General features: G+C 42.8%; 1 protein-coding gene and 1 long non-coding RNA gene across 4 annotated transcripts; one reads left to right on the top strand and one right to left on the bottom strand.

The window, feature by feature from the left end:
* Positions 1-4,636: 4,636 nt before the first annotated feature.
* On the bottom strand, positions 4,637-13,765 carry ESX1 (ESX homeobox 1). Of its 3 annotated transcripts, XM_061358024.1 has the most exons (5): positions 13,552-13,760; positions 13,270-13,468; positions 13,138-13,183; positions 7,263-7,549; positions 4,637-6,043 (listed from the first exon to the last, which is right to left on the bottom strand). In XM_061358024.1, exons 1-5 carry the CDS (start codon positions 13,637-13,639, stop codon positions 5,818-5,820), a joined length of 846 nt encoding a protein of 281 aa, XP_061214008.1. In that variant the 5' UTR covers positions 13,640-13,760; the 3' UTR covers positions 4,637-5,817. The 3 variants fall into 3 exon arrangements, with proteins under 3 accessions (XP_061214008.1, XP_061214009.1, XP_061214010.1); XM_061358025.1 differs by lacking the exon at positions 7,263-7,549 and having other exon boundaries at positions 13,552-13,764; XM_061358026.1 differs by lacking the exons at positions 4,637-6,043; positions 7,263-7,549 and adding an exon at positions 7,556-8,535 and having other exon boundaries at positions 13,552-13,765.
* A 5,169-nt stretch (positions 13,766-18,934) lies between these two features.
* LOC133214829 (uncharacterized) lies at positions 18,935-22,925 on the top strand. The gene is made up of 4 exons (XR_009726242.1): positions 18,935-19,050; positions 19,747-19,781; positions 20,702-20,979; positions 22,469-22,925. It is a non-coding gene; the product is annotated as an uncharacterized LOC133214829 (long non-coding RNA).
* The last annotated feature ends 4,347 nt before the right edge of the window (positions 22,926-27,272 follow it).

The raw sequence follows: 27,272 nt of genomic DNA, 5'->3' as shown, positions 1-27,272 counted from the left end.
TCACGCTTTGTAGCAATTGGGATACTGAGGGCGTGGGAGACAGCGTGGCCAAGGGCAAAAGGGAGGACAAGCGGCTGGAGAGTTGGCTGTTGATGGGTGCTCCTCCATCTGCAGCAGGGACAGCGCTGAACCTCAGGGGAGGTGTCTGGGACAGCACCCAAACCTGGAAGCAGAGCACAGGCAGTGAGCAAACAGGTTATGTATGGATAAAAGGAACGCCATACTTAGTTAAAGTAAGTGTGGCCATAGTTAAAGCCTGGTGTTTGTTGAGCCATGGGGAAGTACTTGGTGTGAGGGTAAGCCTCTGACGTGTCCCTTGTCAAGCACTCATGGCTGCGAGCAGTGCAGCTGAGGGGCTGCCCCGGGCCGGGCACAGCCGGTTCCCATCGGTTCCAACAGCCCCACACGGGGCAGCGCTGAGCTGAGGGAGCCTCGGGAACGTGAGGTTAGGAAGGGGCAGCGCAGAGCCGGGAGTGAGGGGAGAAGTGTGAGGAACAGCCCCGGGACACCGGCGGGTGAGCAGGGGGATGGAGGAGGCGCAGCAGGCCCGAGGGGAAGGTGCCCTGCGGCCATAGGGGGAACCAAGGAGCCGGTGTTCCTGGCAAGGCTGCAGCCACGGAGGGGCTCAGAGGCGTGGGGCTGGTTTCATGTAGATCCGTGCAGACTAGCTTGATTTCTTTGTAATCCATAGGTAGAGCTGTTTGGATATAAGGTCTATAGAAATGTCCTCTCCTTGATTGCGTTCTATGCTGTTTGTGTGGTTGTATAGCTCAATAAGTGAATATAGGTCGCATGCATAGCATCACAGGCTTCTTCCTGTCAGTCTAGTTCATACAGCTTCTTGGGAAGCCAGAGCTCAAACGTCTACTGTAAGTACAATTACAATAGCAGGGTTGCACTATGAACACCCCCCCCGTCTCTCTTTTTTTTTCCCTTCTTATTTTCTTTGGCAGTGTAGGCTGTGTCTAACTGTGATCCATGGCATTTAATGACAGGGTTGAATATGAACAAGTGTTTAAAATCTCAGTAACAGCAAACAGAAAAAAACATGTTCTGCCTTGGGGCAAAACATGTGAAGTTTGGGGATGTTTCTCCCTTATCTTCCTTCTCCTTTGATTTCAGGCATCTTTTGCAGAATGAACAAGTGGAGCAAAATTATTACCTGGCTGGAGAATTTCTACAGAGAAATTCTTATTTACCTGGTGTCGATGAAAGGCAGCACGTCTCTGTTTCCATGCAGCAGTGCATTTGAGTTTATTGTTCAGAATAAGGAATAAAAGGAACATCCCACCCTACAGTTGTCAAATTTGCAGTGAGTACCCATTGCAAGCTGGTGGTTTACATCTCATGTAACTTGAAATAAAGGAGTCGCTCACACATTCATAATCAATACAATTACTTCTACTTTACATGAATTAAGTAATTTGTATGGCATTACTGTTTGGGGCATTTGTATCCCTATTCAGAGCACTTCTTCAGTATTTCAGCCCCACTGATGGTAAAGGCAGGTGCATGCCAGTTACCCACAGAACCAAGGCAAAGCTCTATGGGGAAACTCTTTTATGTCCATCTAGATTTGAATTTGTAGTCCCTTTCCAATTACTGTGCTAATTGTTTAAGAGATTGCTAGACTAAAAAAGTTTTTAATCACTAATCTGTTTTTGAAAGGAACTTATGGGCTCAGAACCTGAACTACATACTTCTTAAATTAATTTTCTTCATGAATACTTCTCTCTCAATACCGACTTGTGAGTCAGAACACCCTACTGTGCTTGTTTCTTTGTCTTTTCTTCAAACACCTGGCCTATTATTCTGCTTTTTTTTTTCCCCCAACAAAATCGTTCTTTCTTTGGGGTCAAGGTTCTGATGATATTATGTCACTGCAAATATGGAAATTTACCCAATGCCCTCTTATCAGAACCTAACTTGGGGCACAGAACAAACTGAACAAACTTGACAATTTAGCCAAATGTGAGCGCTCCAATAGAAATATTTGTGAACGTTTCTTGAAGAGATCCCAATGTGCTGCAGAATTTCCTGACAAAACACCTCAGAAATTGTGACATGATGTCAAGAGGTTTAATTTGGAGATTGGTTTTTCTTTCTTTCTTTCCATGTGGGCTAGTGGCTGTAGGAGGTGAATGGGGATGGTGGTTTATTCAGATCTCTGCTGCCTTGAAAATCCCCTGCTACATGTTTGCTTCCAGGAAAAAGCAGACAAAACCAGTAAAACAACCAGGGCTCCAGGCCTGCTGCAGTTGAAACCTATGCCAGGAAACCATCTTGATATCACCCAGAGAAGAACTGGGCTGCAACTGTTCTCTATTCAGAAGAGAGGTACAGGGTCAGATCTTACAGACTTAATCCAGGTCAGTGCAGGCTTTGTCTAAATTAGGACTAAAGAATTTAGTACATAAGGCAAGATAAAGTGTCGGGAAATAATTGCCATGTTCAGTGTGAGAAACTCTTTGTAAAACGGCTGTCCTGCTCAGAATGTACGATGCTGCTCTCCTCATTGTCCTGAGAAAAGCTAGGAAAGAAAATGTCACTGCTTGGTTCTTGGCAGGAGTGTTGACCCATGGATAGCAAGGAAACTAGGCTGAAAGTGTTTCAGTTGAATGCTCCCCAACATTTTTTTTAAATGTAATTTTAATACTATATTCACAATATATTGTAATTAAGCTTCCTTATTTATAACAGACTGAATAAGTAAGCCTTCTTCCCTTGATATGTATTTCCTTATAAGATAGTAACAACTAGCATATAAAGCTTCTTGAGTTTTGGTTACAGGCACACTCTGATTCCTAAGATGACTTTGGGTGTTGTCCTGCATATTTATTTTCAGTATATAAGTAACTCTCACATTAGCTCTCCCCTGGCTTTTTGATTTGCATTGAAATAATGGAATTTTCTTGGAAGAACTCATTAAAGCAGGAAAAGGTGAAGTCAGCTTGAAGAAAACCTGTCTGCATTTCAGACTAAAGCCAGATGAAACAGTAAGCTGTATTCTCTACCTGTACCCATTGGGAAACGATAATGATTGCAGACACAGTCTTCCACCCAAATGGCACAGCAATGGCAGCTCATATTTATTTAATCAGTGATATAGCAAGGTAGGCAATGTACTTACCTTTGCTATTCTGTCATGTATCAAATAGGGCGGAGTAGCTTGAAGCTACAGAGCCAAAGTGAGACTGCCCCTGCCTTGGTGTGACAGTCTCTGGAGAAGCAGAGGCCACAAAGCAGAGGCTTTGCTGTGGCAGGGGGGTGGTACCAAGAAGGTGTTTGGCTGTGGTTTCAGGAGAGGAGGGTGTCTTGGAGGAAAGATGCCCTCTGGTAAGGAGAATTAGGAAAGAGCAACACCAAATCAGTCTGGCAGGGGTTTAGGAGCCAACTCAGAGAGGCATTCAGGGGGCTGTGTGTACTGGGTAAGGGTAGCAGTTCCTAGTTCTGGCATGAGCTGCAGTGCAAATGAGTGCCTCTGTGTGTTAATTGCTGTCCCTGAAATGATTTCTGTCCATAGCTACTGGAAAAACTTTGATAGATGAATAGACAAAAGTTATCTGTGATGTAACTGCTGAAAATAAGGGAATTTTATCTTGCAAATTTGACACACAGCCCCCCTTCCCCCCCAAGTGAGATCTTTGTCACTGATGATGATGATTTTCGCGATTACATAGAACCTATTTTCTCATGCAGTGTATTAAAACAGCTTTCAACAGTTCTTTTTCACATGATGCTTCTGGTGATTTTGTGTAGGAATATAATTTGGCAGAAATACCTAGGTTTTATTTTTATTGCAGAGCTCTTTTCTGGGTGGCTCGTGGCAAATGCAGGACAGTTTCTATTACTTTAAATGAAACAGTGACACAGTCTCCTTTCCTGCAGCATTTCCTTGCATTGCAAGAGAGAGACACTGATGGCAAGGAAAGACGCCACAGAAGCTTGTACAGAATAGAACATGAGTTGTGTAATTAGTTTTCAAGCCATTAACCTACTTAAAAGGTTCATTTGAAACAAACTCAGCACTTGAGCAGATACTGTGTTGTGCTGCCAGTTGACAGCCTGGGCTGTGAGAGTCTATCAATGGAAGCAAATAGTTGTGGAAGAAACACAGATTTTGTGTGAGATCCTGGTTAGACTCCTACTCTGCTTGACCCACACAGCAGGCCTGGTGTAACTTGGGTAGAAAGCTTTACTTTTCCTAACAGTAAAAACCCACCACCTTTTGCTACCTGAGGGACACAAACCCAGAAATAATTCCAGTCTTGTGGTAGGTTATGACCCAAGAGCCATCACAGCTGCTAGTATTTCAGAGAAAATGGGAAACTGATCTGTCTGATCCAGCAAACTGTTGGGTAGTTAAGTACAAGCTCAGAGGAGTCTCCAGAAGCAGCAATTAAGCATCTGGGGCTCAAACTGTAGCCTTGAAAACATCTGTGTAGTCTTAAAAGTAGTCCCAGCGCTACCTTGAGTAGGAAGTTCTGAAATATATGAAATCTTCTCAGTGTAAATGTGTTTGAGACAGCCCTTGCTTGGACCATGCTACAGATATGGGAAAGGTAATCTTTATGTGTAGTCAGCTGTTGGCCTTGCTTTTGTAATTGCTAAGCAACAATTAGCACTTGTATAACTCTGCCATTTGCACAGTGTCATGTTTGTTTAATCAGTCCTCACAACAGCCCTGTGAGGTAGGCGAGTTAGCTGCAAAAGGAGGATAGTACTTACCCTCGCTTTACACTAAAGCATCAGAGCTGGAGATGAGAGAGATGGTCTCAGTCTCATTCCCTGCATGGGGAAATTCCGCAGAAATGTTAAAATGACCTGGGGCCAAGTAGGGAGCACAGGGGTTTGGTGAACTGCAGACTTATGCTCAGTAAGGCCTCTGTTTTCACTCGTTCTAACATCAGTCCAAGGAAGAGTTTAACGCTTTGTGTTTAGTTTTCACTTCAACTCTGAATCTACTCAAAGCATGAAATGTCTGGAAATGCACAAGTAATCTGTTAACTTACTGTTCTGGTAAGATGTGCCAGTAATCATGCTAAAAGTATTCAGCAACCTCCTATTTACAGCTGTGAGCTACTTATTGATACATATATACATACATAGAGAACTACACACAATTTACTGCACATTGAGAACCTACTTTCACAGGATACAGTTTTCATATACAAAGCTTAAACTTCTTTAATTATTAAAACTGAACATAAAGCAAACATTATTATTTTTTTAGTTTGAAGTAAGGTACCCTTTACACAAACCTAGTTCTGAAACCAACTGCCTGACTGAAAACAGTCCCCATCTTATTCCTGCTAAGTCTGTCTAAAATGCAAGATTTCACTGGCATTTGCACTTCAACATGAAGCATGGTCTCAAAGTTAGTAACTGTGTACTTATTCTTACGTCTCAAGTATTGCATGTAAGAGTTCCTCCTGAGAAATGAGTTAAGACTTGCTTAGAAAACTGCTTATTACTACAAAGAATTTTGAACCTTTGGACTAGCATCTGGTGAATTTGGGGATTTCAAAGCTTCAGATTCACATTAGCGTGAATGACAAAGATGACGTAGTTCCTGCTGCTATTTCTGTACTGTTAGAAATGCCACAAGCCAATTTTACTACCTGATTTCATGTTGTAACGAAGGAAACCAGTTTTTTAGTGGGGTTATTTCCTTTCAGTCCATTACTGAGAATGGAGGAACTACAGCTCTGTGTGTGTGTTTTCTTTCTTTTTTTTAAATATGTGTGTCTGTTGTGAGCTACTGGTTGGAGCAGGCATTCACTTCCTCCTGCGTGGCTGTAGACTGTGGGAGAGCTCCTAACAAAGTTCTTTGTTAGTGTTTGTAAGACTGGAGATGAGGTTTAATTGAGGGATTTGTGCTGAATGTTCTTTCGCTTTGAGTCTTAGTGCTGCAATGCTTGACGTTTTCCTTTCAACTGCTGCTGGATCAGTGAAGGCAGTAAGAGCAGGGTCTGACGGGGGTCCAGGAGCTTTCATTAGTACTGAAGCTGTTGTCATGAGAGGATTTAAAGCATTCAGAAACCTGTATTTGAAAGAAGTCAATATTATCCAAATTAAGAATTGTTTTGTAGAACAAGTACATACTGAGTTGCAGCTTCCTCCCCCCGCCCAAAGTATTAGAGAAGATTGTGCCAAAATTTCCAGTTTCTTCCAGATGTATGTTTCATTAATGTATTTTAACTTTATTTTTACAGTATAGTGTCTTGCCCTTAAAAAAACCCCAAACATCCTCCCCCCAACAAAACCCAAACACTTTAAGTAAAATAAATGAGATGATCTGTCATGGCATGCAGAAACCTAGAACAGCTACCATTTACTTAACTCCTAATGCTGAATCCTTTCTAAGCAAACTTTGGATGCTATAGATCAGCCTGTTCTGTGAAAGCAGTAAACCACCTCGTAAAAAGACCAATTTATTTGGCTACTTATGTGGCCAGTTTGTTCAGACAAGTTTATTCCATGTGAAAAGCAGCATTTGTTTGTCTGCTAATGTGGAACTATAATACAGACTGTAATTTCAGCAAGAGGAAAGTGCTGTCTTTTTTTATGTGTATGTTTATATCTACACACCCCTTATATATACACAAACCCTTTTTCCCTCTCTTATGGTGTGCACTAGAGCAGTAGCAGCATTTTGCTGATAAATTTTAAGTTGCCAGGGAAGCAAGCCCAGAAGCAGGTACAGCTGGATTTCTAGGTGTCTGACTATACAGAAAGAAAAGGAGGGTTGCTGTGGGCTTGTTCTGCATGTTAGAGAACACATCAGCTGCCCAGGGAAAAGGATTGGCTTTTAGACAAATTGAGAAGATTTCTCCATCTCTCTAGAGCTGTGTCACTTGCATTTGTAGCCAGGCCTCAGGTCTCCTGAGGAGAAACGTCTAACACCTTTATTCTGTAAAATCACTCTGTCTGCAGTCACATCTTCATGATGTGTAATCTGGATCAGCCTGTGAGGTAAGGATGGAGCTGGAGCCATCTACATTACAGCAGTGTAAGTTCAATGAGCCCAAAATTTCAGTAAATATGCACAATTATTCTTCAAAGATGAATAACATGTTAAGTTTTTACTAGCATGACTTAAACTAAATCTTGCTATTTCTAATCTCCTGATTCTACGCAGGAACTAACACCATTTTAGGAAGCTTATCTATGGGAGTGTGTTTATTGAGAACATGTATCAAACTAACAAAAATGCACCAATTTTGAACACTTTTGAGATTTAGAAAAAAAAAATTCTATACCTTCCAAAATGTGGATTTAAAATAGGATTTCTGAAGAAAGAAGTCCAGGTAAGGCTGCTGAGGCCAAATGGCCCTAAGGTTGAAGGACTAAAGGCTGGAGACACAGATGGCACAGCCAGTGTTGAAAGAGGCATTGACCTCCACGTGTGATCTAGGAGGGGAGAATGACTCAGTGGAACATCCAAAAATAGACCAAGTGGGTGCGTTACGGAGATTCCTGGAACAGTCCCCAGAATTTCATTTTTTTCACGTTTCCTCCACTTTGCCCTTCTGTTTTGGAACCAGACCTTCAGTAAGAAATTATAAAGGCATTAGCTGAACTTACTCTGCAGTTTGTCTCACCAGCTACTATTGCATGCAGCGATAGAGGCAGCAAAATAGTTACTGTTAAACCAAAAAGCACTTCTTTAATATGAAAGATCCATTTATAAATTCTCAGTGGATTTACCAAGAAGTAAAAAGTAATAAATATGGCAAATTTGAGTACACTTTAGCTCTGACAGAATAGTCCCATATATTTTAAAGCCACTGTAATACACAGACCTATCACCTGCGAACTCATGATCAGTTATTAAAAATCATCATTCTACATTTCATAAGCTATTGAAAATTAAATTTCAACAATGCCATTCAAGAGGTGGCTACTTCTGTGCAGACACCTCAGGAAGAAGCTTAATTACGACTGTAAGAGTAAGTACGCCAAATATCTGGTGTGTGCTTTTTATTTTGATAGCTGAACATTTTTATACAGGGGATTCAAAAGTAAAATGAGAAGCTTTTGTTATCTACTATGAATGCAAACAGCATATAGTTACAGGAAATGATTATCTGAATTGCAGTGAAAGCTAATACTAAACTAGAAAAACTAGTTAAGCACCATTAGACCAGGGTATCAAGCTGTTCCTAAAGGGGCTTTAGTTAGTATTGGTTTTATGTATTAAGCTCTTGAGTATGTTGCCTCTTCAAGCCTGACTGGTTGTCAGCCCATCAAACATAGTTTAAAGACTTCAATTGATTGAATCTGCAGATCAGAAAACTGACCCTTCACACCTATTCTTTAGCATTCACTGAGCAGAACCTTTCAGACCCATGGTGGTAGCAGAGAGAAGTGAGGAGCATTAGCTCTAAAACAAGAGATAGAAGATGTAGACTAAGGATGTTCAGAAATGGATGCTGCTGAGGTTGAACACTCAACACCCAAATGTACTCAGCTCCTCAGGTCTTCTGGCCCCTTCTGCAGTGGAGGCCATGGAAGGTGGATTCTGAACTGGATCTGGATTTGGAAGAAAGGCATTAGCTGTGGCTCATAATCTTATTCATCAGTCTTGTATACAACTATGGTTGAAATTGTGAGCTGCTTTTAAGCACATTCTATGTATAATACCTGAACGCGCTAATCAGGATTCAGTATTTGGTAGAGCAGTAGCACAAGGAACATGAGTCACTGGAAAGACCAGCTTGTGTCCTGTACAGAATTATGACTTTGACATTTACATCTGATTTACTATGAAGGTAAACTTCAAACATGAAGGTCTTTTAGCACACAATGCAGGTAAGAATCTAGCAAAGCCGCTAATCCAAACTGAAATAATGAAATCAAATTGCAAAAATTCAAGTCTGAAAACAATTACAACATATGCTAAATAATAGTTATTCCTTTGGTACTAATATTTCTGAAATAGTAAAATTCTATAGAAATCTGTATTATGAAAAACATTTGGATACAGTTTTACAGATCCATTTTCTTTAATAGTTGCATTTTGGTATCTGCAACTGTATTGCAGTAAAAAATATTTTCAAATAGTTTTAAATTTCTATTACATAACATCTAAAGAACAGGTTTTAGGGATTCCCAGCTTCACTGCTTGCTTTAATCTCAGACATGCCTTATACCCATTTCCAGCAACATAACTTACCTTCAGATGCTTAGATAATGTGAAGTGCATAATGGAAGGAAACTCTCTCCACACCAGAGTGCTGATACCCAAACCAGAAGCCTGCAGAGTGCCACAGCCTTGCTGCCCTGAGTTTAATGTTGTTCCTATCTATGTCAGTAACAATTTACTCTTTCAAAGCACTTGCTACGGGGCTCTAGGGAGCCAGCTGAAGAATTACAAATCTAGTCCTTTCATTGCATGTATTATCTTTCCACAGGGAAGTTGCTGTCCTGCTGGAGGAGGGATTCACACCCCTTGGTTATGTCCGAAACACAGAACTGTGTCACTCTACGGGTAGTTGGCAGAAGGAGGAGCCCTTAGAAGAAAAGTCAGAACACCAGCATTTTGAAGTTGGTACTTCTTGACTGCTGTGACTCATTTTTTGACCATTTCTCCAGCAACCACAGACTGTAAGTGATCAGATGTCTTACAGAGGAATATCTGAATCAGTGAAATACCAGGCAGCTATGCCTGTGAGGACTAGACACTTGGCCTGCAAGAGTCCAAGACAGGGCTCTGGTAAGAAAAATTAACCTAACTACTGGGATCAGATGACTTTAAATTGCTGTTAATTGGTACCCCCAAATATTTATAAGTGGAGCTTAGCTGAGATCTCACAGGAAAAGATCACCAACTTGAAGGTGTTAGTGCTTTCTATGAAAATAAAACGCAATTAAAAAGGCAGTGAACTGCTTTACACTGCAGATGTGCAGATAAAGGCTTTCTAAAAAGGATAAAACAAATGCTGCAAAGGTATTAATTGCCTTACTAAATCTTAGCATAGTTCTTCAATCTGTTCTTCCTAAAGAAGCCTAACACGAAACGAGATGTCTGCTTTTCTGCTTCCGCTGTCCTAAAGTGGATCCATTTGATCACTTACGCACGTGCCTTGACTACAAAATAACGTTTTTTTATACCACAAGTGACTTGGGGTTTACAACCAAACTTATTTAGTCATCTGTTAGATTTGGTATTTATCAAACTGGAAGGAAATACCAGCATAGATATATAATAATTATCTTTAGAAAAAAGCTGGCTTTCATTTCCTTACTGGTACAAACTCCTCAATGCAAGTGATGAAAGGAGGAGAGGCATGCCTCATACCTTACACTGACATGACAAACAGCTTTCAAAAGCTAGCGCGTACATTAGAGTTGTTAACATTCAGATTAGTCATCTCGAACCTTTTGTTAAGCAGTTTTCCTTTGCTTCCTATAAAAGGCTTAACTTGCCTTTACTCTATTTTCAGACACGTTTTAAGTACCAAACTAAACATAACAGATACTGCTATAGCAGTCTTAAGATTTTCATGGTGCAACTATAATTTCAGTGGTAATCTACTTTGGGGAAAAAAATGCAGTACTTAATACTCAAAGATGAGTTTCAAGTGATCATGTTTGAATTGTATGCAAAATATTACCCAGTTATTTTTGTACATACTAGGACCACATGTACCTTATAAGATTTAGGACTTTTAAAAAGCAAAAGGTGAGGGTGTAAAATTTGTCAACTTTGTTGTTGTAATGGTCTTTACAAATATATCCTACTTAATTGCTGTAATTGGTAATGATGATAAAAAGACAAATAAATGTGACTAACTGCATCATGCTTCTGATATAGGATCATAATCAGAAAATAGATCAGTTATATTTATAAGCTAATGTTTTAACACTGATGCAGCTTTGGGTACTGAAATATCAAAGTAATGTTTTACTCCTCACATTTAGAAAAGAAGATATTCCTTCAACCTTTAACTTGGTCTTATTTTTCTCCCATCCTAACAACATGAATTCTGAGAAGTGGAATGGCAACAACAGATGCAAATACAATTGAAGAGCATCCTAACATGGCTTCAGGTTATAAAAAGGTTTTTCAGACTCTGACCACCCCTTTCCAAGTTAAGGAAGAATACAAAGATTCATCTCCCTCCATACAAGCAAGTAATGGAGATTGGGTGAGGGATCTCTTTGAAGTCACGCTAAAATGAGAATATGTTAATGGGCAATTTTTTTTTTGGTCTTATTTGTTCAATTTTCACATAGGACTCAAAATGCAAGAGTAAGGGACAATATCGTGGCTGGCCCCTATTTCAACTGTTGATGGAGGGTTTGTAAGATTAGTTTCCTGGATCTAAACTGGAGTAAATAAAAGGATACCACATTTCATATCAGCTGATTTAGCGGGGTACCGTGGGAAAGGTGTGGAAGTCATTTCACACAGGGCACCATGCAGAACAACATGGGCACAGGAGGCAAGTGTCTGAGAATTAAGATAGCTTGTTAACTACAGTACATCACTATCTATCTAGTAGCTGTTCCAGGCATCCTCTTCCCTCCAGGCTAAGTAGTCCCCCATCTATCACAGGACAAGAACACATACACAGTAGAGGCACCGTGCACTGGAAGTTCACTCTTAACAAACTGTGCTCATGCAAAGAAGACTTGTGTTAAGATCTGACAAGGAGCTGCTCCTTCCATCCACTGAGGATACATCCGTTCTGCTATTCCATTTGTTAATTCCTTCCTAACTCCATTAAACATTTCCATTTCTTTTAGATGAGTCATTAGAAGAGTTCCTCTTTGCCATCTATCACCGCACCATTCTTCACAGGTCAAATGGACTACAGAGCAAGTACCCCGGAGTGAACAGTACAGAAACAGGTGAGTTAATGGCTGTTTACCCATGATCTTTCCACTGGTAGATGTCATGTGTAATTGCCAGATATTGGGGTATTTCAGTGACTAGAGAGTTTAGTGATTGGTGGTGGTAGGTGAGGGTACATCATTTCCTCCAAGTCCAGAAAAGAGCACTGAAAAGTGCATCTAGGTACCCTCAGACCAGTCAGTTATGAGGTATCACTCATCCCTTTGAAGATGGTGCATATTAAAAGAAGAAGTTAAAAATCTTACAGCTTTACAGATGTTAGTTGGAATGAACCATTGCAGATTCAGTGACTGGAGAATGACAAACAAGAATCTGCCATCAACAGTAAGGAAGCTGTGCCGGAGTGAGCGAGCTCTCACACTGAGTAGCTCTGACCGTTTCCTACCTTGCAGCAGTGCGCATGCATCTAAAACTCTGCTGGAGCAGCAGTTCCATCTGTACATGCAGCACAAGACAAATCTAGTACAATTGTCATTTTGAGCTTAAAAATGCTTTGAAAGCCTTCACACCTTTTGAAACAATGTAACAAAAGTTAATGTTTGTGTATAAAAAGGGATTTCTAGCTTATACAGGAGATGAATCTGAAGAAACTGCTTCTTAACAACACCTCTTCGGTATGAGCCCTTGGAGCCAGCAAAAGCCACAAGGTGCATTCGTAGTTTAAGAAAGCTGCAGGCTACAAGATGAGCAGTGTCTGTTTCTGTCTGGTGAAATCCTACAAGCATTGCTATTATTACAGCCCAGCTGGGCAGTGCCTGACTGTCATACGGATGTCAGATTAATCTTTTATCTGTTTTAACCAGTCATATAGAAGCATGACTGTTGTGTTGAGGTAAGTTAGAGCAAGAAAAAGCTGTAAGCTGTCCTGAAACCCAGGTAAATAACCGGGATGCCCCCCGGAACGCCTCACATGCTGTAAACCAACCGGCTTTCTCTTTCGTGGCATTTTTCTTTCTTTTGATACTGCTTTTGTCATCTCAAAACTCAGGAGACAGCACCTGCCTTTAGACTCACGAAGGCGGCACCACATGCGAGTGTGAAGGGCAGGCTGGGAATGCTCCTAAATCGCTGTTTGTTTGCCGGTCGCTGAGGTAACTCGTCCATTTCTGCGTCCTTTAAGAACTAACCGAAACGGGCGGCACGCGACATCCCCCTCCCCTTATTAACTTCTTGCCCAGCCTAGGACTGGAGATGAAGCCCTCGGGGGGTTGGTTTGAAACCTGGATCGAGCCCCCGCGGGCAGGGGTCTAGCGGCGCCGCGCCCCGGTACTCACCTGCACTCGGGCTTCCGTCAGGTCCAGCCGCACGGCCAGCTCCTCTCTGCGGGGGCAGCACACCGTTAGCTGTCGCGCTGCCTCGGCACGGCCCCTCCCGTCCTCCCGCCCGCTCCCGCCGGCGGCCGCTACCTGGTGAACACGTCGGGGTAGTGGGACTTGCGGAAGGCGCGCTCCAGCTCCTCCAGCTGGAAGGTGCTGAACGTGGTGCGGTACCGCCGCTGCTTCCTCTTGGCCGGACCCGGCGCCTCGCCGCCGGCTGCCGCCTCCTCGCCGGCCGGGCGCCCCCCCCGCCCCGTCCCCACCGACTCCTCCGCCGGGCGCTCCTCGCCTGAGGAGAGAGAAGCGGGGAGTTACCGGGGCGAGAGCGGGGAGCGCCCCGCCCGGCCCGCCACCAGCCCCGCCGCCCCTCACCGTGCCGGCCCGCGCCCAGGATGCTGTCGATGAAGTAGGAGGTAAGGAGGTGCAGAGCCGGCGGGGCGGCGGGGGTCGCGCTCTGCATGGCTGCGGGCTGGCTGCGGGCACGGCCCCCGCGCTGCGCCGGGTTTTATTGGCGCGGGCAGCGCCCGGCTCCGCGCCCCGGCATTAGCATTTCATTAGCGCGCTGGCGTCAAGGCCGGGGGTGGGACACGCCGGGCCCCGCTTGTCGCGCAGGGGCCGGGCCCGCTGCGGCCTCCCCCCGAGGCGGGTGACTACGATTGACCCGCGGCCGAGCCCGACCCTCGGGTCGAAACCGCTGTGCGGCCGCTCAGTTCCGCTCCCGGCCGGCGATAGCCTGTTAGAGCCTCCTCCGGGGGCGCGGGGTTGGAGCGGCTGCGCTGGAGTTGTGCCGGTACCCGCGGGGATAGCGGAGATCCTCGACCGGCTCATCGAGACCTGCTGCTGGGCAGGGGCTCCCGTTCGCCCCTGCGCTGCTGCTAGGAGCAAGGAGCAAGGAGTGACAGTGACAGCACCTGCCGGGGGGCAAGAGTGTGAGGGGGACTCGCTTGCTTACAGAGAAGGGACAGTAGGGTTTGACTTTCTGTTGCTTCTGCCAAACTTAAACTTGTTGAACTCAGCTTTTTAAAATCGACCTTTCAAAGTGCTGTGGGCCACAAGAGCAGGGGAAATGCACAACCCATGCAAAATCGAGCCTTTTTTCCCCTGGAGAGCCTTAATTTCACTCCTTCTAGAATTCTGTTGTCAGTGCTGTTGCAGCAATGATTTGTCAACAGGAGGTTTAAAAAGTATTTCCTATGCAGAGAGACTTCCAGCAGTTCTGTGATTTTGCTGTGGTGTACTGCTTGAGACTGACATAAATTATATAACAAAATGACTTGATCCTGAGGTCCAGATTTTGGGGGATGAGAATGAAATACCAGTTTCTGGAGAGTCTTACAGAGAGTGCAGCAGAAAAAGGCCTAAAATAAATTAAAAAAATAAATGGCTGAAAGCTGAAGCCAGACGAATTTAGGTTAGAAATGAGGCTTAGATTTAAAAGTGCGTGTGCGTATAGCTAAAACAACACAGCTGGTGAAGTTCTGGGTTCTCTGTCTTTGCACTAAGACTGGATGGTTTACGTTTTAGCTGAAGACATAAAGGAGATGCTTCCTCAGTCTGTGACGTGTTTTATACAAGGTAGAATCATGGAATCATAGAATAGTTAGGTTGGAAAGGACCTTAAGGTCATCAAGTTCCAACCCCCCTGCCATGGGCAGGGACACCTCACTCTAAACCATATCACCCAAGGCCTCATCCAACCTAGCCTTGAACAATGCCAGGGATGAAGCATTCACAACCTCCCTGGACAACCCATTCCAGTGCCTCACTACCCTAAGAGGAAAGAGTTTCCTTCTTATATCCAATCTAAACTTCCCCTGTTTAAGTTTTAACCCATTACCCCTTCTCCTACCACTACAGTCCCTAATGAAGATGCTTAGTTGAATAACCTTTTGGTTCCTTCTGTCATCATAGTCCACAAACAAATGAGTTATTTCTTTTGTCCTCCTCTCCTCTTACCTCACTGGGGTTATGTGAATGCTTTAATGTTCCTGACAGACCTCTTCTTGCTGTCTCACTGCTCTGCCACAAGGCTCTTCACTGAATTAGCCCTCAACTTTATTCCTTTCACTACAAGAACTGTGTTTAGCCTGAAGCAATACTTGCATGAACCCATTCCTGCAACACCTTCCCTGAGAAGCCTTGGGAAAGCATTTGCAATGCTAAATCTTGAAAAAGTAGACTGCTTTTGTGAGAGGTGACTATTTTTAAGGGGAACATTTACAGAAAGTTTTGTTGTTTTTTTTTAAACATAGAATTTTCTTGACCTTTTCCATATTCTTGTCCTGTTCAGATCCTGACCCTGAGATTCAAACCTCAGGCAGCATTTTGAGGCAGACCTCTTTGGCTTCTGTCTGTAGACCCATGTCATCAGAGGAGAACTAAGGTTGCAGAGCCATATAATAGTGGTAAATGCTATGGAGGGCACAGGAAGGCAAAGAGAGGTCATGTAACTGAACTCCTGCATCCCCAAACATGGCTGTAGTTTTCAGCTGGCCCATTTTAGAGGAGAGGGTTTGGAAATCATCTTTGCTTTTCAAGTTACATGTGGAAAACACTAGCCTTTTGGAGGTGTGTGGCATGGGCACGTGCACCCTTTAAACTTAGAGTGGAGGGAAAAAAACAGTCTTCTCCATCTGCCATGAGTTTACATGGCAATACTGAAGGAAACCAACATTCCCTGCTATGGACAAAGGCTTCCTGCTGCATAAATTCACTGGGTGGTGTCAAAGTGGTCCTTTGGGTGAGGGAACTCAGCACTGTTTGACACAGAAGAGCTTATGTTAAATATATGTGGGATTTGGGTTTGGTTTTCTTTTTTTCCTCATACAGGTCAAGCAAAATGAGATAATTTCTCCATGTTCACATACAGTCAGATGTGTGTTTCCTATGGCTTTAAGTGACTGCTTTCACTAGCAGGTAACCAGTATGTGTGTGCTGAAGTAGCTGAAGTATTGTACATGTATTGGCTTTGCCTTTTGGGAGTGACTAAAACTGGTCTACAGAGTGGCTGAAAAACCTCCTGTTTGGATTGCATCCCTAGTTCTTTTGGGAGGTGCAGAAGTTTTTGAATTTGGATCTCAGGAATTCCTTCAGTTGTCACATTTGCTTCTGAGCTATTTAATGCTCAATCATTCTGAATGACTGGAAAAGTACGTGTGTTTTGTGCTTCAAAGGTGTTAGGTTTTACAGGAAGAAATTAATATTTTTGAATTATAAAAGCTTGAAGTAGACAAACTAAGCATGTTTAAATTATGCAGAGTATGCATGGTCACCTGCAGTGATAGAAAGATGTAATTCAGTTATGGTGGATAGAGGAAAAATGTCTGAGTATATCATAGCAGTATTGGGATGTGGTATGAGAGTAGTAGAGTGCAGAGGTCATAGGCCCGTCCTGCACAAGTCTAGGTTAAATCACTAACGTTTACTAGCTGTGCTCAGTGCTCTCTTTCAAAGAACGACAATGGGGTGCATGTGGTTGTCCATGTTGTGCTCCTTGACCAAACAGGTCTTTGGGCCTCTGCCTGTTCTTCCTTATGTTCCCCTAGAAATTCTCTAGACACTTTTAAATAACAAACTCACTGGTAGTTAAACATCTTGGGACACTGCCATGGTTTTCTCTGCTTGGATTTGTAATTTTTAGCAGCTTTTTCCGCACATACCAAAGACCTTAACTGTGTTCAAAGGCTTAGGGACTCGTTTGTGGTGGAAAGAAAGTGGTTCTATGCATACTATGAAGCAAATGTCTAGAACAGAGTTTCTTTCAATTCCAAGAAGCTGGATTTGAGTCATCTAACTTCTTCCTCTGGCCACAAGCTTTGCCAGAACCTGATTGAGGAATCTGTTGGTTGTGGAATACCCTGTGATTTGCTTTCTTCTCAGGTTATAGTTGCACATGTGTCTTTTCCCAAGGAGAAACCCCTGAATCTTGGAGAGCAGGCCCAGGGATTCCAACGAGATCTCCCAGAGCCAAAAATGACCGAGTTTTGATACTTCTGTGTGTTCTAAACAAACCCCTTCCTGTCCTGCTGAGGAGGGGAGCGATAGAACAGCTTGGTGGGCACATGGTGTCCAACCAAGGTCAGCCCACCTCACATTTTTGTTTTTGGGTATCTTCAGGCTGACTGACTTTTGACTTGGTATTTTGGAATTCAGTTGTGTCTTGTCATGAGCTGGGCAAGCTGTGTTGTAGCTGCTGCCTAATGACATTGGAAAGTGCCCTTAAAAGAGTGTGTTCTAAATGATGTGCTCATAATTTCATGTTTAACCAACCTTGTTGCTACTGCTTTCTTCATTTTCTTTGGCTTCCATGTAAAGTAAAATGTGAGAGATGAATTGTAAAGCTGACCTTGTCCATAAAGTCCTTGAAAGATGACAGGAAGCATCCATGTATGTTTGTGGCTGAACTCACAGTTCCAGCTGCGTGAGGGAGACTGGCATTTGCTGGGCTTGAAAGGTTTTTTTGGTTTATTTTAAGGACATGTTGATTATGTGCATTGGTGCACAATGGTTTATAGTGCTTTATGCACATAAATGTATTTTAATGAAGTTTAATACTTAGGCTTAGAAACAAAGTCTGTCTATGTTTATACTGAAAGGAAGTTCTGAGGTAAAATATGTGACAAAGTTAACAGGAAAAATTGTTTTAAAAATGCCCAAGGAGCTAGTTTGACAGCTCAGCATGGCCCTTTCCTGGCTTGGAGAAAGCGGATGGCTACTTACTGGAGACTGAAGTGCAGAACTTGGATAAACCAGAAGTTATTGTGATGGGAGCTCTGAGTCAACTTTGGTTGGTTCTAGGAAGCAGATCCTGGAAGGTGCAGAACATCTTTAATGCTAATGTACATCTCCAGGTTGTTTCATATTCTTATTAACGCAATTTCTCTTTCATTGTATTTCTGCTTTACACAGCTGCATGAAGATCTGGGTGAACTTGAAGATCAGCACCTCTCTTTATGGGTTTAAATCTATGTTATGTGTGGCAATCCTGTAAATACTGGGGAACTGCAAGTCTCAGTGCTGTGGGACAGAGCTGTAGCTGGCATATCTAGGTTCTCTCAAGCAATTGATACTTATTATACCAGCTGCACTTGAGTGCAGTAACTCTTTTGTAATGGAATCACAGTATGCTGGCTTCCCATTTCAGTTAATAACTTCTGAAAATAATGTAGGTGCTTTTTGCTGATTAGGCATACCTGACTGCTTGGAAAAAATGTGTGCACAGTACATGGCAAATCAGCTTCCCTTTCTGTGATGCATATTCAGGAGCAGAGTAAAATATTAGTTGGAAAACAAATGAGATAAGAATTGGGGTGTTGTTGACTAATTCTGGAGAAGCCATTGTTCTGAGATGGTGGACACAGCTGTCATTGTGCTCATTCTGACCAGCCAGCCTGGAGCAGGTACCCAACTGTTGTGTCCCCATCTAAATCTGTTCGCAGTCTTAATTTCAGATCTGTATTGTATTTCCTGCACAGGCATTTTATTCTATGCAGGCAAATAAAGTGGCTTCAGCCTTCCCTTTGTACATGTGGTTCTTGAAAGAGATTATTCATAAAGGGCTGGCATGTAAGAGGTTGTAAGAAGTTCCTGTTGAAATCATATGAATGTATTGTAAGAGACACCTTGAACAAGCTAAACACTGCACTAGGTGTTCTTTCAGCAGCTGCTGTAATACACTGCCTCTCAATATAAATTATGTATATATACATATACAAATATAATATGCTTTTCACCTCTAGGTGAAAAGCAAAGAGCTCTTTGCTGTATGGGTACCTCTGGCAATGCTGCTGTGATACTGTAATATTTACTGGGTCTTCTAAAGCCACCCGTTTTGGGGTCATAATTACATGAGACTCTCATCTCTTTTAGAAAGTAAAGAACGTATGTTTTCACTTCTGAAAGTTTTTAGACTTTGTATTTATGGAGAAAATCTTAAAAGCCTGGGGGCAGCAAGTCCAAGGAGAAGTAAAACCAACTCTATTTTTTTTCTTGGTATTCTTAAGACAAAGTGTCAAATAATAGGCTAGCAAGCCAGTGTCTTTGTTAAAGGGTTCAGCTTTGACTCTTTCTGAGGGATGTCAGTCCTCTTCTCATGGCTGCACATTCCTAGAGTGAAAATTACTCTCTTTTTCTTAATTACTTTGTGTAGAGACTAACTGGATAGAATGTTGGACTGGATTTGGAAGAACACGTTCCTGGTTTCTCTGCTGGCCTCTAGGACAAACCTCAAGATACTTGTGCCTCATGTACTCATGCATGGGGAATAGTCATACTGTCTGCTAAGTATTGGACTTTGCTGGTAAATTATCTCTGGGAGAGCTGAATAAGGTTAAAATACTTCATAGTCAACATTTACCCATTTATGATTGTAAAATGGGTTGTGCTTATGGAATATAGCCTTAGCATTTTACCTTTTTAAACGCTAAATATAAACTTGCCTTTGCTTCCCAATGAGCACTGAGAAATCTGGTTTTGTTTTCTTTCTGCATGCAGGTTAATCATCATGACTGCTTTACAAATGTGTCTCTGCCAGATGTGTTCTTCAGTGTTGTCCATGTCTTTTTGCAGATACGGAGATTCCCAGTTCTTCCCCAGCACTGCAGGTACTGAAATCACTCAACTTCGAAGAGTGTGAACTGTACAGTAATGTGCAAGATCACTATTGTGTGATTGTGTGATATTGTGAACTGTACAGTAATGTGCAAGATCTGCTACAGTCTTGATGTTAATCTCTGGCTCACTCTTTCATGAATAGAGTAAGTGATTGCTGCTTTATACAATTTCTTCATAATATTTTTTGCTGTTGCCATCATTTGTTATGGGGTGCTGAGGCACAGAGAGATGGAATATTGTAGGAGAAGTCATGGGCTGTTCTATGTATATGAAGTAATTGCTTAAACTATCAAACTGTCCCTTTAACGCACCCACTTTAATAGACTAAAAATGTAAGAGTAGGTGTAACTGTAGAAATCCTCAGTGTCTGCATCTGTTCTCCTGACAAAATCGTAAGTGGAGCAGCCTATAAGTAGGTGAGAGTCTGCAGCAGTATGTTTCTTTTAGCATGCCTGTATGCTCATGGCCATTTCTGAATAGCTGAGAAGTTCACTACAAAACAGATGTAGTTGTAGTGAGGTTCCTGCACTGGTTTGTGAACGGCTTCTCTGAGTCATTCTTGTCTTTTTAAAGATTGGAGAGCCCTGCATTTGGTAAAAGGGTGATTTTGGAGCACCTTTCTGCTGACAGTAGTTCTGCTTCTGATTCATCATGGTGCAAGTGTGAGGGGAATCAAACCTGGTTTGTGTTCAACTGCAAACGTGTCATTCTGAACTGTAGCATACTTGGTACCCGTCAGCAGCTGGAGTCTGCCATGGATGATGTTTGTGACAGCTGCTGTCTGTAGCAAAGGGAAGTACCTGTGGTCTACAGCCAAGCTGACCTCTGGGGAGTCTACAGGGATATTACAAACAAAAGGGCACCTGCTTACTGTTTTAAACTGTGAAGAGTCTGTGACTTGATTCAACAGATTGAAAGCATGGAAGAGATATTGGCATTAGTCACTTGGCTTCTTTATTTTACGAACCACTTCTGAACAGCAGAGGCTGCGTAAGATTACTCTGTGAGTAGCTTTGTGGAACTGGAATGGAGCGCATTACCAGAAGGAATCAGCTAAGTAGCTGAGACCTGAACTGAGCCAACCTCTCATCTGCATGTTGGAAACTAGTTGTGAATGACAGCACCAGTGCAGCCTAGATCTGAGGAAAGAGTTGGATAGTTCCACAAATAACCTTATCTGAGAGGAAGGTAAGTGTGAAGCAGAGGACTCTCTCCTCCTTCTAGAAAATCTGCATCTGGATTACCTGGCAATGTATATTTCATCTGGATACTTCAGCAGCAACCTGTAACTGCCTGGATTTGAGATTAATTTCTAATCATTATAACTATTCAGGTTCATAACAGTAGAACCTAAAAAGAGTTCTGAAGATAGGGGAATATTGGTAGGGGTGGGGAGAGAGAGAAGGAAGGAATAAGCAGGGAGACTTTCCTATGCAGAGCACTTGTTCCCTCTTTGTTGCCGTGTATGTTCTAGCAGAAGAGATTTAGGGGGGATTTTTTTGTTTTAGGGAGCTATTTTCTGATAGTTTTTTAATGATAAATCACAGCACACTGCCATTAAAAAGCACTATGTGCAGTTAGAAGGGTGTAGTTTTTCTCATCTGTCCCCTGCCTGCCCCCCATAGCTGATATGGTTGGGAATACTTATCAGTTTATTGCAGACATCCTATTCACACTGCTGTGATGAAGCTGCAGGTTTCCTTCCATCAGGATTGTCTTGATTTTACCAGCCTGTGATACGACTCTGTTCCTTGGGTGAATTTTGAAGCATCTGCTGGCTTTGAAGAGAGCTCTGCACAGTGTGAATGCGAGGCAACACCTTTCTCAAAGCAAAAAAACTGACCCTTTTAACTGTTTGGGGACACGTGTGGTGTATAAAGCATTTTAAACTCCTAGCCTGAACTTGGTCATAGGTAATAGCATCGTGCTGCTTATCTAGATCCCTTCTTCGGAATGGAAGATCGAAGGAAGGTGGACTCTTTGCTCCCTCCTGTGGTAGATGTAGAAATGTGAAAAAAGTTTTGGGAAAACCTGCACATAACACCGATGGAACCTGTTTTCCTTAGCACCTTGTGACAATTAAATAAGAGTTTTAATATAATTCAAATGGCGTGAAAGTAAAAGATTTTCTGAGATCAGAAGAAAGCCCTGAAGCACGTAACTTTTTCAAGCGAGGCTAAATGTTTTACTGTATTGTAGCTTTCAAAAATCCAGGGAATGCAGGATGGTGAAATACAGTTACATATATATTCAGTTGATCAATTTTTATATAGCAAGCACAGCTTAAGGATATTTTCCTAATGCTCGTTAAAGGTTTTTTGCCAGTTCCTGCATACGTTCATGCCACGTGGTGTATTTTTTCCCTCTATTTGTTTTTGCAGGTTTGTAATCCAGCAGTAGAAAACGCCTTCACTTTGTCTCTGTTAGCTTTCTTGACCTTAGAATGCAGAAACATTTAGATAAAATTTCAGACATTTATCCTACAGGTGGAAATTATGTCCATAATTACTCTATAGAAAGGAGAAAAGGATTAGCAATGGGACAAGATCCCAGATTACTGTGTACTGTGTAAAGATGCTGTGTTTTCTTGGACTTCGTAAGACCATTTTTGATATTTTTTTTTCCTGGAAATGTTTACACACTTACAAAAGAATTTACTTTCTTTATGTCTTTATAGTGCAGCAGTATGTGATGTCATCTGTGGGGCCAGGAGCATGGGTTGAAGGGGACTTCACTGACAGTGCATAGGAAGCTTCGTGTCTGCAATGGGCTGCAACATTACTGCATGCACACACACATGGGAGGAGTGTCCAGAGTTTCTGGGACCCTCAAGTACTCTGCAGTGATGGACTGGTACAAAGCCTAGTCTTGAAGCTCCTGAGAGGCAAGTGAGGAATGTCAGGTGAGTAGTTACATAGTGATGATTTGTGTTATTATTACAAGAGAGACAGGTCTAGCTCATTTATACAGAACCTAGCACAACAGGATTACTGCCTTTTTGGCCTAATAATATTCTGAAATGTTAAGCAATGAGGGGATCACTGCCTAATTTTTTCACCTAAATAAAAAAAAAAAGAATAACGTGCAGCCCTGTTTTGTAGAGGAATCCTCTTTGAATTGCCTTAATGTCAGCTGCCTCCTTTGCAGCATTCAAGTGTGCGGTCCAGGGTGTGAAAGCGTGTTTCGAGCAGAACAGCTGCCTGCTGGGGAGCTGTTCTGGCCAGGTGAACCTGCTTGCCATTGGTGGACTGTTTTCCTTGAGCCTTCTGAGTTCCAAAGTTCCTAGGGAGTGTTTTGAGGGAGGCATCTTGTTTTGCCTGGTGTTGAACAAGGATGCCACTTTTTGCCACTGCCTAAACAGTAGCATCCTAGGCTAATAACATCCTGCAGGTAATGTCATGTCTTGCTCTCTCTGGTCATAATTAAGTTCATTTGATGTCTGCAACCTCCAATATCATAAATCGCCTTGTGAACAATATGAGCCATTGGTGTTGGGTAGATGTTTTTGAGAGGGTGATTGTGTGGTTTGGGCTGGGGTAGAGTTATAATTTTCTCCACAGTAGCTGGTTTGGGGTGATGGTTTGGGTCTGTGCTGAGAACAGTGCTGATAACACAGGGATGTTCCATTACTGCTGAGCAGCACTTACACGGAGTCAAGGCCTTTTCTGCTCCTCACCTGACCCCACCAGTGAGGAGGCTGGGGGTGCACCAGGAGTTGGGAGGGGACACAGTGGGACAGCTGACCCTGACTTGACCATAGGGATGTCCCAGACCGTGTGGCATCATGCTCGGCATGGGAAGCTGGGGGAGAAGGAGGAAGAAGGGACATTGGCAGTGTTGGTATTTGTCTTCCCAAGTCACTGTTACGTGTGATAGAGCCCTGCTGTCCTGGGGATGGCTGAACACCTGGAAGGGGTGAATGAATGCCTTGCCTGGTTTTGCCTGAGTGCAGCTTTTGCTGTACCCATTAAACTGCCTTTATCTCAAGCAGGAGTTTTCTCACTTTTGCTTTTCCGATTCTCTCCCTGTGCTGCTGTGGGGAAGTGAGTGGCTGCATGGTGCTGAGCTGCAGTGGGGGTTAAACCACAGCAGTGGTAAAAGATCTTAACATTAATGAAATGCTCTGATCTTGTTGTGGCTCTCTTGGCAGTTCCACTCGAAAGTGGTTTTCAATTTGCTTTGCTTTGGTTTAAAGATTTTGAGTTTCCTGCAGAATTAATATGTAGGTATCTGTAGTTTTGCTGCTGGCATAGGGAAAGAAAATCCAAGGAAATCAATGGTTGCTTTATCTGGATTAGAAGCTAGGCTTTAGGCCTAAACTGCTGTAAGCAATGCAAGCACTGAGTGAGCCACCAAGGCTTTTATTTTCAGGGAGTACAAGCTGTTATAAATGTGGAATATCCTGAACTGAAATATCTTCATGTTACATGTCAGTCAAACATGTTCTCCAGGGTGCACTTCAGTGGGTAGGTGTCTCTTCTTGTATTTGCCCAAGGTGTTGCTGTCATGTTGTTGGGGGTCTGCAGAGATACAGAGGTAAGTATTTCAGTGGTGTAAAGTTTTATTTAATGTTGGCACATGTCTCAAAACATATGGAAGATCTACTGAAGTATTGATCACTCAAGTAGCCCCCTTAAGCTCTTTCATTGCCTCAGCAATAGAGAATGGATGCAGAGAAGTGTGATTATATGGAGAAGTGTTGGATAAAAGATTGCACAGGGAATTGAGCAACAAAAAACACTGAAAAATGTTCTGCTTAATTAAAATAAAAGCCAATGAACCAAATGCAAGTTAAATACTTTTCTGTGAAGAACCTGTCTCATGGGTGCTGGGGGTGCGAGCTGCTGTTTGCGTTTGTGGTGCAGTTGTTCCAGTGATGGTCAGTGTTGGACTGTGCTAACTACAAGTTGAAGCCTATGGGCAAAAGGTGTTTCTTTCTCTTCATCCTTAAATGGCTTCAGTGCTGCTACCTCCAGGCATCTATTCCTCAGGGGAAAGGTGCCAAATAGTTAAAAGAGTGGTCCAGAAAACACTGAGATTACAATATATAACTGATAGCTTGAGTTCCTTTTTGTATGCTTTCTGGCTTAGAGATGCTCAGGGTACACATATGTGCAATTCTCTCAGTAACTGCAAGGATGCGTCTCTCTTTCCTCTTCTAAATGAAAAGATGAGATTCTGATTGCATCATGTGAGTCTAGTAATTGGGTCTTAAAAACAGAGCCGTGAAATAGTGCAGCACTTGTGAGTTACAGGAGGGCTGACAATGCTTGAAAGAATGGCTCTGTCTTCAATCTTGCTGCCCATTTCCTTGTGAACCCTTGTGTGTGTGCTGCTCTCCTTCTTCGTTCAGACAGTAACATGATTTTTGTCCCCAAAGTAGCCCTGTAAAATGGGAGGGTGTTGTAATTATAAAGAAAGGGAGCAGAGATTTATTTGTACATTAACCTGCAACATAAATATCTTTTACCCTGTTATACTGTTTCACAATCCTCATGAATGGACTAAAGCTGCTAGTTTGTCTCTTTATCATGTTGATAGACCTGTTAAATGGAACCCTGAGAGATCAGACAATTTAGTCCTGTGGCCAGTGGCAACTTTGACAGTAGTGATTTCTAGCTGTTGTACGTGCCAAATGTCTAGGCAGCTTGTGCTTATCAGCATCCGTTATAGTTTTTGTTGACTTGGACCATTAATAACGTGTCAAATTCAGTAATTAGGCTGTCTCTAGTAGCTAAGGGAAATTGTTTTTCCCTAACTGATGGTATGGGCAGTGCAGTTGTGCAGATAAGCACTTGGTCAAACGGTAGTTCAGGTGATTTTTAACTGGTCTTGCTGATGAATGCAAAAGTAGTGCTGAGACATGGGGGGGGGATGACAGCAGAGACAGGCACTAAGAAAGATAACCTGCCCCTTTCATAAATCTCTCCAAATAAGACACTAATTATTATTTTGATTCTGCAAATCTGCTGTGTGTAGGAGCAACCCTGTTAATTTCAATGCTGTGATGGTTTTATAGATGTTGCTCCATTCTTCTGAGTTAAAACTCACCAGAGACCTGAGGGAATTAAAGGGATTCTCTCTAGAACGGGTCATTTTAACTCTCTGTGTGACACTGGCTGCTGCTAGTAGCCAGTACTGCTCTAAGATTCATTTTGTGCAGTGACCTTCTTTCTTTGTCACTGATGGAGTCTGTTGTGCCCAGGAAATGCTTCAGCAGTTAGTGGGTGCAGGAAAGGTCTGTTTATTCTGTTGAAGCTGGGATCCCAGTTCTTAGGTAAATGGCATCTACCTGTTCCTAGAAGCAATCAGTCCAGTGTGAAGAGGCTGAGTGTTGTGGTGACAGCCATCAAACAAATGTGTCACTTCAGTCATGTGAAGATGTTCTGTTGAAATACACAAGAAGATGACTTCCTGAAAGCCCTTTGAGTTCCCCATGAGCAAGGGCTTAAGTTCCCAAAGCTTGCTTTCTGTATTTGAGCCAACTGATAAGATGGGTGCAAGAGTTGTAAAGGCTACTTTATTCTGCAAGACTGGTGAGGTAAATGAATTCCTGCACAGAAAGGCATTTTAAGAGAGAATCCAACTGTAACTCGCTTCGGTGTTTGGGAAGGAAGCAACCCGGCACAAATAGTGATTCCTCAAACCTGATTGCACTAATGCCGACAGATTCCTACAAAAGGCCATGAGGTGGTAGCAGCAACATGTGCTCAGCTGCCCAGTCCTATCGACTTGCAGTGATACTGAGCAGATTAGTTGTGCTTGGGTGCAGTGGAGGTCCAGGACATGGAGGGATACATTGGATGTCTTGAGGGAGATTACTTCTTCTGACTGAAACTCACCCTGTGCATGCCCATCCTGCACCCCAGGTGAGTGGAGTGGATGTGTAGCCAGGCCGCCACTCTCAAATGCTGTGTCTTTTGTCCAGATGTGTTACAGAGATCTTTAGTGAAGGCTCTGCCACCCTTTGCTGGCAAAGTGACCACTGAGGTATACATGGCATAAACCTAATCACCCCAAAGCAAAGTACTTCCTGGCAGGCTACTCCTGCCCAGGATACACAGGGGAAGGAAAGCCCTTCCTCCATCAAGAAGTCCCTGAAAATGGGGTGTGCTCCACAAGTGGGTTTTCCTAGTTTCTCGGTAAAACCTTAGGGTGTGCAAAGTCAAAGACTGGTTTAGAAACTCTGATTTCCCAGGTAATGGCCACAGGCCAGCTACCTATAGGTGTCAAACAGCCACAGAGGTGTGGAGTCCTCTCCAAGTCTCCTGTAATGGAAGAAGGGGAAGGAAAAGGGGAAATATTGTTAAATATTGTTGGCCTCAATAGGTGCTTGATGAGTCAGGTCATTTGTTGGCCTGGCAGAGAATAGGTTGCCAGGAATCAGAGCCCACTTTTTCAGTATCAAGGTGCAATTGAAGTTCCTAATTGTTTTAATTTCCAGGCTGGGCAGCTTTTCTTCCCATAGCATATGGGTAGTG

This window comes from Neopsephotus bourkii, unplaced genomic scaffold, assembly GCF_033783945.1.
Source record: "Neopsephotus bourkii isolate Nb327-2 ecotype Australia unplaced genomic scaffold, CSIRO-AGI_Nbou_v1 NB_936, whole genome shotgun sequence".
NCBI lineage: Eukaryota > Metazoa > Chordata > Aves > Psittaciformes > Psittacidae > Neopsephotus > Neopsephotus bourkii.
Note: the sequence above shows the minus strand (reverse complement) of the source record. Positions and strands in the feature narration are given on the sequence as shown.